This window comes from Microcaecilia unicolor, chromosome 13 (genome assembly GCF_901765095.1).
Source record: "Microcaecilia unicolor chromosome 13, aMicUni1.1, whole genome shotgun sequence".
NCBI classification, from domain to species: domain Eukaryota; kingdom Metazoa; phylum Chordata; class Amphibia; order Gymnophiona; family Siphonopidae; genus Microcaecilia; species Microcaecilia unicolor.
Window position 1 is genome coordinate 14,331,986 of NC_044043.1, and position 12,941 is coordinate 14,344,926.

At 43.7% G+C, this 12,941-nt stretch overlaps 1 protein-coding gene across 2 annotated transcripts in view; it reads left to right on the top strand.

The window, feature by feature from the left end:
* The window catches only part of HIP1 (huntingtin interacting protein 1), a 320,025-nt gene extending 309,391 nt beyond the window's left edge, over positions 1-10,634 (top strand). For both annotated transcript variants that reach the window (XM_030222554.1, XM_030222555.1), the window contains 2 exons: positions 1,746-1,854; positions 8,958-10,634. In XM_030222554.1, coding sequence (XP_030078414.1) covers positions 1,746-1,854; positions 8,958-8,968 — 120 coding nt within the window. In that variant the 3' untranslated portion in view covers positions 8,969-10,634. The remainder of the gene's footprint in view (positions 1-1,745; positions 1,855-8,957) is intronic.
* The last annotated feature ends 2,307 nt before the right edge of the window (positions 10,635-12,941 follow it).

Sequence of the window (12,941 nt, forward strand, 5' to 3'; positions counted from 1 at the left end):
GCCCGTAACCTCCGTTCACAGGATAAATCCCTCCTCTCAGTACCCTTCTCCACCACCGCCAACTCCAGGCTCCGCTCATTCTGCCTTGCCTCACCCTATGCTTGGAACAACCTTCCTGAACCCTTACGCCAAGCCCCCTCCCTGCCCGTCTTCAAGTCTTTGCTTAAAGCCCACCTCTTCAATGCTGCGTTCGGCACCTAACCCTTACCGTTCAGTGAATCCAGACTGCCCCAATTTGACTGCCCCTATCGGACCGACCGTTCACTTGTCTATTAGATTGTAAGCTCTTTGAGCAGGGACTGTCTCTCTTTGTTAAATTGTACAGCGCTGCGTAACCCTAGTAGCGCTCTAGAAATGTTAAGTAGTAGTAGTAGTAGTAGTAGTAGTTGTAGATTTGGGATGTGGCAGTTATATAGAGAAGTGACAAGGTATTAAATCACTTCTCAAAGCCCACACCTTTAACCCCATCTCCTTTGTATAACCATCAGCTCTCAAACCTCAGTGCAATTTCACTTCTCCATTGGGTCAGTTTTGTGCATCCCATAGCAGACATGAACCTTACTAGTAAGCCAGGATATATTGAGCAGGATCGCAATCTCGCAGTTTTGCTGATAGTTGTCCTCCCAATTCTGGAGTTCACAGGCATTAGACAGGCTCCCACAAGCAGCACTTTTGAAATCGAGCCGGTGGCGCTCAGTACGGTTGGGACTACTTACGCATCTTTCGGAAAGATTTTCTTTTCATGGGCTGGATATTCAAAGTGATTGAAATCGCCTGGTCTGGTGCGTTCTGGGCATTTGTTTTAGCACCACTTACACTGAAAATGCCTGGTTAGCGCCAAAACTGGCTATTCTGTGAACCTTCCAGGGGCAGAGTCGGCACTTAGCCGATTAAATGCCAATTTTCAGCACTTAACTGGCAAGGAAAACCACATAAAATGCAGTCCTAACTTTGGGGTCCTTTTTCCAAGCTACGGTAAAAGGGGGCTGTTTTTGAAGCGCACTGAGGCCCCCTTTTACTGCAGTGGGTAAAATGCTCTTTTTTTTTTTTAAGAAATGGCTATGCGGCAAGTGAATCACTTGCCAAGTGGCCATTTCGGGGGGGGGGAGCACTTCTCGCCACCCATTGAGGTGGTGGTAAGGGCTCCTGCACTAACCGGCCAGCACGTGGCACTGCCCAATTACTTCCGGGAAAACACCGGCGCTACAGAAATAAAAATATTTTTGTACCCCTGGAAGTGGCACACGCTGGGGGTGGGAACTACTGCCGGGCTGTACTTCTGGATTAGCAAGTTGTTAAGCCAGTGTTGGGCTTACTGCCACTTCGTAAAAGGCACCCGTTATGCGGTTCTTCGTAGCGTACTTAACCAGCTATGTTTTCACCAGCTCCGTATACCTGGAAATGTCGGAGTGGATGGTCGGACATGGCCCAGAATTCAATTTCTGGGTATGACGTTGGCAGCAGTCAGCAAAACACTGAACGTCAAGCTCATCATGCTTATCTGTATTTATGTCTCACTCAATAATATAACAATTCCCAGTTCTCTGCTACAGAATCTGCATTTCTCTTGTTTACCTCTTTTATGATTCACAGGAGAATGGCTGAGGTGCTGAGAGATTTGGGAGATGGTGATAATACACAGGAGAAATATAAGGTGGTGGTGTGACGTATGGGAGGTGATAGTAATATACTGGTGATGATATTACAGTACAGTTAATGAATTGACAGTGGTCTCTTCCCTGCAGGTGAGAGTGTTAGAGCTGGAAAGCCAGTTACAGAAGGAACGCCAGAAGCTTGGAGACTTGCGGAAGAAGCATTATGAACTGGCTGGTGTCGCTGAGGGGTGGGATGAAGGTAAGCTCTCTGTGGAAGGAACTACACGCTATTTTTCCAGGTACCAGATGCTGCTAGCTGAATAAGTAGAGCTGAGTGGGGCCATCCCTGGGTTTTTAGGGACAATTATGTGGATAATGCCACTGGAAATTATTCACACTGCCTCAGGGGCAGTCTGTAAGTTATCTGATTAGCAGTGATAGTCAGTTTTCTCTGTATAAAGTAAGAATGGCCAAAAAGCTGCCTCTCCAGACTTTGGCCTGAATATCACTGATATGCGGATAGTGCTGACAGTTAGAGCCGAATCAAGATTATCTAGACTCCAGCACTAAATACATGGATTTAGTTCAGCTGCGGAGGCTGGTGTTTAGTTTCAACAATTTTTATTGATGACAATTCGAATTAAACAGATCCATCAATATGAATATACAGAAATTCAATATCAAAACACACAGAATAAAACTGCAACCATTCAGTCATCAAATTTTTTGTAACCGTTTTATTGAAGGAACCAACGAAGTGACATTCCAATAGTAATATAAACACTGCATGTACCTCCGAACACTCACGAGTAATCATGAGTCTACATGTCCCAACAAAACTTGTCCCCCCTCCTCCCATTCCCTCTCCCCCTTGTGTCCCTTCCCTAACCACCCCCCCCCCACCCAAAACTACTTAATCTTACCTACTCAAAAGGGAATAACAGATACAACGCTTCACATTTTCCATTACGTGCCCCCCTCCCCCCCAAATAAACCCCAGAATATATATTCAACACTACCCCATTACATCAATCTCTACAGCATCTCAAGGGCGGCTGGTGTTTAAAAGAAAACACTGACCACCCCGAGTGAATATTGACCGAACTGTAAACCATTTTCTGAATACCTGTATACTCTCACGAAAATGATTTTAAGTCAAACAACTAAATACACAATACTGAACAAAAGTTTTTAGTGGTTAGTGCACTGGACTTTGATCCTGGGGAAATGGGTTCAGTTCCCACTGCAGCTCCTTGTGACTCTGGGCAAGTCACTTTAACCCTCCGTTACCCCAGGTACAAATAAGTACCTGTATATACTATGTAGTTGCAAAAATCACAGCAAGGAAAGGCTCCTGGACAGTTAAATAGCCAGTTAAGTTAGAGCCGGCAAAAAAAAAAAAAAAAAAACCTGGATATTCAGTGCCCGTCACCAGAAATAGCCCAGCATTGAAAATCCAGGGTCGAAGCCACCAGCAGCAGCAGCTAACCACGCTGAACATCGGGGGGATTGGGTTTACTCATGTTGAAAAACAAGGACCCTTGCCACATTCTGAACGTGCCTGTGACAAGGCTTAAAGCATACCAAAGACTGAACTTCCCGTAGTGTTTGTGGGAGAGTGTTTGATCTATCCAGTGCCTTTGATACTGTTGATCATAATATTCTTGACTATTATGGAATCTGTGGAGCTGTCCTGAAATAGTTTTCTGGCTTCTTAAGATCTAGGTCATATCAAATCAATCAGGTGTACTTTCTTCCACTTGGTCTCCTGGCTGTGGAGTCCCTCAGGGTTCCCCTCTTTCCCCCATCTTGTTTAACATTACGATGATACCTCTTGGTCAAATTTTAGAAAATCATGGTCTTTCGACATACATATATGCTGATGATGTCACCATTTATATCCCATTCTCTAAGGAATTACTTTACATAACTCACATGATCAGTCTAGGGATAAAACTTATCGAATCATGGGCTTCTAATTTCAAATTAAAACTTAACACAGTTTATAAGTTTCTAATTATAACTAACCCTCACCATCTGTGAATCGTAATAACTTTACTATTAAGAACAAAACCTATTCCCTTGAGTCATCGATGAAAATCTTGGGAGTCACAATAGATTGTTTCCTCACCCTTGAAAACCAAGTCTCTAAGTTGACCTCACTTGTCTTTCACTCACTTTGGAAGCTAGAGAGATTGAGGCCATTTTTCTCTAAATCTGTCTTTCGTACTTTGTTTCAATCCCTTTTCCTCATCAAATTTGACTATTTCAATTCCATCTATGCTGGACTTAAGGGTGGTCTTCTCAAAAAAATTACAAACTGATCTCCTCGCTTCGCCAAAGCTACTCGGCTTTTACGTGAGCTATATTGGTTACCAGTAGGAGAGAGAATATCTTTCAAATTTCATTCTCCAAATTCTGTTTGGTCAAGCCCCATCATATATGAATAATCTTATTGAATTACTCCCTTGTAATGCTGTTTCGTCATCTAGAGAATATCTTGTCTTATATTTCCCTATCTGTAAGAATGTGACAATTCACTCTGCTAATTTCTCCTATCAAGTCACCAAAATTTGGAATTCTCTTCCTGAATCAGTCAAGTTTACAGATGATTACCTAACTTTTAGAAGTCTTCTGAAAGCACATTTCTTCAGTCTGGGTTAAGTGCACTGCTTCTCAACTCAGTCCTTGGGGTACACCCAGACAGTCAGATTTTCAGGATATCCACAATGAATATGCATGCAAGAGGTGGACCAAAACTGCTTTTTTCAGTTTCAGCTTAAATGTTTAATTTGATTAAAACTAATAAATAATTAAAAAAATTATTATATTCTGGCTTGGATACTGTAGGTTTAACAGAAGGATGCAGACCGGTTCACATTCACACAACCAAACTTGAGTTTTTGGCTTTGGTTTCATTTGAAGTAGAGGAGTGTGGTAGCTGTGTTAGTCCACTCTTAAGATTATCAATAGAAATCAAACAAAATAAAACATGGAAAAGAAAATAAGATGATACCTTTTTTATTGGACATAACTTAATACATTTCTTGATTAGCTTTCGAAGGTTGCCCTTCTTCGTCAGATCGGAAATAAGCAAATGTGCTAGCTGACAGTGTATATAAGTGAAAACATTCAAGCATTACTATGACAGTAAAATAGATACTATTGGAGATTCTACGTGGAATGTTGCTATTCCACTAGCAACATTCCATGTAGAAGCCTGCGCGGCCACATTGGTGATCTGCAAGGGCCGACTTCTACATGGAATGTTGCTAGAGGAATAGCAACATTCCATGTAGAATCTATAGAAATCAAACCAAATAAAACATGGAAAAGAAAATAAGACGATACCTTTTTTATTGGACATAACTTAATACATTTCTTGATTAGCTTTCGAAGGTTGCCCTTCTTCGTCAGATCGGAAATAAGCAAATGTGCTAGCTGACAGTGTATATAAGTGAAAACATTCAAGCATTACTATGACAGTCTGACAGGGTGGGAGGAGGGGGGTGGGTAGGAAGTATGCAGTTGCAAACTATGCCAAAATATTTCACAGGACCCCAAAGTCATCCACAAAGGAAAGATATTCAACATAAAGGGATCTTTCACTTGCTCATCTTCCAATGTGGTATATATCATTCAGTGTAAAAAATGTAACGAAGGATGCTATATTGGAGAAACAGGCCAGATGCTTAAGACAAGATTCAATTTACATAGACATCATATGAACAATACTGGTGCCAGCAGGGTTCCCACGCCTGTTGGTCAACATTTTACAGGACCAGGACACTGTACCAGTGACTTCACAGTGAGAATCCTGAAAGGTAACTTTAAAACCATACAAGAACGTAAGACCTTTGAAGTCAGAATGATTGAATATTTTAACACCCAACAGAAAGGACTTAACAAGGATCTGGGGTTCCTAGCCCATTATAAACCATAAAGCTGTATTTCTCTCCACCCCTCACCTATCCACACCCATCCTGTTAGAATATCAATGATATGCTTTGATGTCCCCATGCATACCTCCGACCCACCCCCATCCTCCCACCCTGTCAGACTGTCATAGTAATGCTTGAATGTTTTCACTTATATACACTGTCAGCTAGCACATTTGCTTATTTCCGATCTGACGAAGAAGGGCAACCTTCGAAAGCTAATCAAGAAATATATTAAGTTATGTCCAATAAAAAAGGTATCGTCTTATTTTCTTTTTCATGTTTTATTTTGTTTGGTTTCATTTGAAAAAAGAGTTTCGGCTGCAGTTTCGGTTCAGCAGAAAGCTTTCAGACGATAGCAGTGGCAGTTTCGGTTTCAGCTGAAACTGAAAAAAAAAGCAGCTTTGGTCCACCTCTAGCATGCATATTCATTGTGGATATCCTGAAAATCTGACTGTCTGGGTGTACCCCAAGGACTGAGTTGAGAAGCAGTGCACTAGGTATTTTCCTATTCTGGAGGATTTATGATCTAAGTTCATACCTACAGCAGTGGGAGAGACCCACAGTGAGATTTGAATCCATAAGTCCATAAACAGCCTGTCTCGTCTTCTGCCAGAGTCGCTTTACTCATACTACCCCTCTCCTCAAGTCGCTTCACTGGCTCCCTATCCGTTTTCGCATCCTGTTCAAACTTCTTCTACTAACCTATAAATGTACTCACTCTGCTGCTCCCCAGTATCTCTCCACACTCGTCCTTCCCTACACCCCTTCCCGTGCACTCCGCTCCATGGATAAATCCTTCTTATCTGTTCCCTTCTCCACTACTGCCAACTCCAGACTTCGCACCCTACGCCTGGAATAAACTTCCTGAGCCCCTACGTCTTGCCCCATCCTTGGCCACCTTTAAATCTAGACTGAAAGCCCACCTCTTTAACATTGCTTTTGACTCGTAACCACTTGTAACCACTCGCCTCCACCTACCCTCCTCTCCTCCTTCCTGTACACATTAATTGATTTGATTACTTTATTTTTTGTCTATTAGATTGTAAGCTCTTTGAGCAGGGACTGTCTTTCTTCTATGTTTGTGCAGCGCTGCGTACGCCTTGTAGCGCTATAGAAATGCTAAATAGTAGTAGTAGTAGTAAACAGAATCTCTTAGTACTTGCTCTGGTATTTCCAGCTTTTGCTAACAGATGTCGCTATTTAAAAACAAATGCTGACTGTGAGAGAACTCTCTGTGATTCTAGAGACAGTCACTATAGAGTGATTTAGGAGCATGGATTGACAGGAAGCCTGCAGCTCCTTCTTTCACAGCACATGAATCTTTTAAGGAATAATGGAGTAGTGCTGATTGTATGCTCATAGTCCAGCAGTAACAGCGTCTCCCAGTAGGGGTCACTGTGGCGTAGAGTATGGGATCTTAGCTCCTGCATCCCAGCAGGAATCAATGAGGGCATTTTTCAAAAGGATTGGGTAAATGTTTGTGTGCTGAAGGCTCCCCTCCATTTGGAAATGCCAACAACCAGCTTGCATAAAAATAGACCTATAGCCAACATGCATACTTTTCCCCAGAGATACAAAGTGGCAGCACTGAGGATGGAAATGAGCCAAACCGTTGGACATATGTGTGAGAATTTGTTTATAAAATTCTTTTGCCTGCTTTTGTCTCAAATTTGTGGAGAAAAGCATTCTTTGCAGTACCAGCCCAGTGGCATGTTTTGCCTCTGCGTTGTGGAGTACCCCAGGGCTCTCTTTTTTTTTTCCCTGTCCTTTTCAACATTTTCTTAAGCCCTTTAGCAACCTTGATCCAATCTACTGCTATAAAATTCTACATTTACACCAACGATATCTTACTCGTCTTCCCCCAGAATCCGTTCAACATTGACCTCTCCCCTCTTCAGTCCTGCCTAGATAAAATTGATCGATGGTTGACCGCCTAGTTCTCAACCCTTCTAAATCTACCGCCCTTTGGATCACAGGTCGATTGTCATCTTTCAGGGTGATATGACCTAGATCTTAAGAAGCCAGAAAACCATTTCAGGACAACTCCACAGATTCCATCATCCTACAGGGTACCCCACTTCAACTAGTACAATCCCTTAAATATCTTGCCGTAACTCTAGTACAAAATACCACTATCTATTTACTTTCACGTGTGCACAGATCGGACCATGTCACTCCTGTGCTGACTTCCTTACCAGATTCAAGATTCTCACTCTAGCTCATAAAGGACTACACTTAGGTGTTCCTTTGTATCTTTCAGCCCTCCTCTCCCCCTATACCCCAGCTGTTTATTTATTTAGATTTTGCTCACACCTTTTCAGTAGTAGCTCAAGATGAGTTACATTCAGGTACTCTGGATATTTCCCTCACAATCTATTGCACCTGAGGCAATAGACAGGCCTGTGCCAAGGGTCTGTGCCGCCCCCCCGCAAACGAACAGTTGGCGCCCCCCCCCCCCTCAGATGAACAGTTGGCGCGCGCCCCCCCCCCCCCCCGTGAAGATGATCGCGGCGCGCCCTGGGGGCCTTTAAATCTTTTACTTGCAGTCGCAGCAGCGTCTGTGAAAGCGGAGCGCTGCCGACGTCTCCCTTCCCTTCGCGCTGTTGGTTCCCTCAGTGTCCCGCCTTCTTCTGACGTCAGAAGAAGGCGGGACACTGAGGGAACCAACAGCGCGAAGGGAAGGGAGACGTCGGCAGCGCTCCGCTTTCACAGACGCTGCTGCGACTGCAAGTAAAAGATTTAAAGGCCTCGGCGGCGCGGGGCGAGGGTAAGCACCGCGGCGGCGCCCTCCTGCGGTGCTTACCCCGCTTACCGCACGGCCCTGGCAATAGAGGGTTAATTGACTTGCCCAAGATCATAAGGAGCCAGCAGTGGGATTTGAACCAGCCACCTCTGGATGTCAAGGTGGGTGCTCTAACCACTAGGTCACTCCTCCACCTAGAGTCCTTCAATCAACCCTCTCATCCCAACTGGTGCTACCACCAGTGCACAGCCCCCACCCCCCTTGAATTGACCTGCCACTCAACTTCCTTCTGTGCCACCCCTGCTCTATGAAATGCCCTCCAAACAGACCTTCAATCTGAGCAATCCTACCCTCTCTTTAGGTCCCTCTTAAAAGCCTACCTGCTTACCCAAGAATTCCCTTCCTTTCCCTGCCCCTAAGGAGGGGTTTGTGCTGCCGTCTGCCCTGGAAGATGTAATTCTACTGTACTTGCTCTCTCCTCTTTGCTTTGACTAAGTTATTGTACACCGCTCTGATTGTGCCAAAGAGCACAAATTAAACTAAAGTAAATAAAGCACAGCCTTAAAATTGCCCTCCCCAGGACTGTAGCATTGCAGATGAAAGTGCATTCTTTCATTAAGAAGAGGATGTTTTAAAGCACCCAGCTCACCATCATCCTCTTTGTTCTTAATTTTGCAGATGCAGACTAACTTCCCATCATGAAATGCAGAAACGGATGACTACTGCTTACAATAGCAGATTTCCAGCCTTTGCCTCTTTTTCCGAAGATAACCTGGTGCAAACCTCTAACCGAAGCACACGCACTGTACCTTCACAGACTGGACAGGACAGTCTCTTCCCAGCCCACAAAGCAAAGGGGGTAGTGGATGGGCTGTACATATATACCTGCAGGTCTAGGTGGCCACTCTCGGTGCTACGCTGCAACTGTGATGACAACTCCGCACCTTTCAGCCAAGAAATACAAGCTTCACACGCCGGCTGGTCATCTTTTAATTGGGGGTATATATGTTGTATTTTTAAAATCCTTTCGCTTCACTGTTTTGCACAAGCTCTGTGTCGATTGTTTTGTGTTCGCCGTTCCTCCAGGCTGGAAGTTTCCCTTGGGATAGTCCTCTACAACCGTTTAGAGACTGAAGAACAGAGTCGGCAGTTGTTTTTGGTTCTGATAAAGTGGACAGAGCCGCCTTCACCTTGAAGAACTTGGATACTGAGTTTGTTTGGTTTGTACACCATGTAACCCAGATGAAACAGAAACCTCTTAGAGCAAACGAAGAAAAGGACGCCTTGAGCGCTCCATCAAGTCACAGTGTGCTACAGTACTCAACAGCCGCTCAGGAAAGATGTCTGTTGGTGCTGAGCAGGCCCCTCCTGCCTCTTGCCTTTCCCATTCCACTGTGTTTTTAAGCCGTCTTTGGTGCTGAGTTGAGCAGCATTGGGGAAGAGAGGGGGGGGGGGAATGCACTAATTATGCTGCAGTGGGGGGAGGGTGTATTGGGAAACAGAGTGCCTTCAACTGCTGCTGAGTGCTATTACAAAGGAATTAGGAGCATCTTAACTGAGTTTAGAAGAGAGCCGATGGAAAGGCAGGTGAAGACAATGAGATCACATCCACAGTACGATCTTGTCATTTCCTAGTGGACATGATCAACATTACAATATACTGCATATACCCAAAAATGTATTTGCAATATGATAACCAATTTCTGAATAGACACAAAAAGAGAGCAGATCCAAATCCAATATATAAAACGATGCCTTTATTTAAAAATACCCGACGTGGTCCATGTTTCACCCGTGCATGGGTTGCATCAGGGGTTACAATGCACCAGGGAGACGTGCCTGGGATGCACACTCCTAATCTAAATGTGTTAAGTGCTCAGCACAACAGCTTAGTTGAAACACAACTAAGCACAGGCTGTTTCTTTCACAGCTGCAGCAGGACACATACCAGTTTCTGCTCTAACCACTGGTGTATTGTAACCCCTGATGCAGCCCTTGCACGGGCGAAACATGGACTATGTCGGGTATTTTTTAAATAAAGGCACCATTTTATTTATTGGATTTGGATCTCCTTTTTTTTTACGTCCGCACTGTTGCGGATCTGTGCAGCCTCTTTGTGGACTCCAGCCAGGGTGAGAACATCCATTTATTGATAAACAGGAGAAGCTGAATTTCCTTCCATTATTCAGGGCACAGGTTTAGCTGCAGTTCTATACTCACAGATGCCACCTAAACTTTGCTTACAAAAATGAAGAAACCAGTATTAGGCCTTGGCAGATTCACACTAAACTGAGCTGTCAGTTCCCTTTTCCATTCGTTTGTCACCAAGTCTTTTAATTGAAACTAAATTATTGTTCATTTATAGAAAGTTGGTGGCCAATAAGGGAGCTCATTTTAGAAGCCCTTGTGCATCATATCTATTTACGCATGTAATGGTATATATACACGCACAAATGGTGAGTTTGGAATGTCACTATTTTCATGTGAAGATGGTGCAGACCATGGGTTCTCAACTAGAGAGCTACATGGGAACAGGGTCAGTGGGAATCCCGCAAGGATCCCCTCCAGGTTCACAGGGCTAGTGCCAGCCCATCTGTCCTTTCCTAGTGCCATGGCAATTATAATAGCACTAAAGATTTAATGGATATAGTTGATAGCATTGAAATCCCCATAAGCACTTAGAGTGGAAGTTATCAAGATGGGCTACTGTTGAGTTATTTTACCACAAGTCAGATTATTTTAGCACAGGGGTTGGAGGAGATTACTTGCAAGGACGGGCAGGGATGAGTGAAATATCTGTCACCGTGCAGCTCTCTATTCTCAATCCAAGTCCTTGGGACACACCTAGCCAATAAGGTTTTCAAGATAACCCACAATGAATACACATGAGATAAATTTCCATACACTACTTCCATTGTATGCAAATCTCTCTGATGCATATTCATTGTGGGTATCCTGAGAACCTGACTGGCTAGGGGTGTCCCAAGGACAGGGTTGAGAATGCCTGGTCCAGGTGCACAAATTTAAAGGGGGTAGGTTTGAGCAGACCAAAAAATGATATGTGTATTTCCCATTGTGCAATGGGAGATGTACATATAGGGCCCGATATTCAAAAAAGAACTGAGCTCCTAAACGTATGCTGCTAAGTTAGGCTTCTAAACCTGTGCCCTATTTTCAGCTGAAAGTTAGGAGCCTAGATTTTCAGCTGAAAATTCATCTAAAGTTAGGAGCATAAAAGTTATGTTGATAAATTGAAGCCTTCCATTCATTTACCTAGACTTATGAGCCTAGAGCCGAAAATCAGCGCTACGCTCCTAATTTCATTTCCATGCCCTAAATCCTCCCCTGTTACCACCCGCTTTTTATGCTCCTAAATTTAAGAGTTTAGTGACATCTTGAGTAAACCTTTATGCACTCAGCCCTAGTAAAATTTCCAAGAGGCCAATTCATGAGCATGAATCCTTTGACTGTTGGGCTCATCGTTCCAAACATTTCCCCACTGCCTTTTGCACCTTCTGCAGGGCATGCAAAACGTTCTGCAAAGTTCTTGTTTGGGCTAAAGCATGAAATGAGCGATTGAGGGGGTAACTGCTTAATCCCATGCTGCTCTTTTTTTCAGGGCCTTGCTGCTTAATTAGCGACAGCTATTCATTTGAGTGCCTAGAATACAACTCAATATGTCTAATTTCATAAATTTATATCTAGGAGTAGTGAAAATTGGCACTTCCACCTCTAATCACCAAGTTTCCGAGTGAGCCGCTCTTTTTCTGCACGTAAAGGTTCTTGAAATTGATGCTCCCGATGTAGTTGCTGCCACACCCAATGTGCATGGGCTGACATCCTTAGAGCGGTTTTATAAAAGGCTCCCCACTGGGCAGAGCCTTTTGCAAAATTCTGGGGAATTGTGGATGTCCTGACCTGGATGTCCCAGTTCCTACCTCAAAGTCCTGTACAAAAATAACTGATTGTGTTGATTGTATATTTGTAAGTCTGGGTATTTTTGGCCTTTTCTGAAAATGCCATGAGATTTGCTTTCACTGTAAAATCTCGTGATGCAATGATGGTGAGGGTTTTTTTTAATATTCTAATTGGTCTGCACACACAACAGCCATGTTTATACTTCAAAGTAAGCATTCACTGAGAAATTCTGAAAATTGTGGCTTGCATGAAACTTGGGCATCTTTTGCAGTAACAAGTATTCAGCCTTGCCATTCAGTCCATTCTTAGATGTATATTTATTTGTTTTTTCTTGTTTGTGGAGAGTAATTGATCTTCCCAGTAGACCCCTCTGTTGATACCTTAAGCTACAGCAAGTGGATAGGAGGCAGGAGCTGCATGGAAATAGCATTACAACCAGAAGGGATAGGTGAGAGGCCAACTGTTCACTGTGATTTTTGGAAAAACGGAAAGAAAATCATTTCCAGCTGATTTATTAGGGTGTATGTCAGAGTACCAGCTCCTTGGTGAGAGGTATGCCATTTTGTTCACCAACACCAAACTAGAATTTTCTCCCTAATGACACACTTCTTGCATCATCCTGGGGCCATGGAATTAGTACAGTACCTGCTTCGGACAGAGGGTCAAGGTGAAGACCCATGCCCCCCCCCCCCCTCCCCATTGAGCAAATGTGTGTTTAGCCTCTCAGTGAGTAAGTGAGTGGGT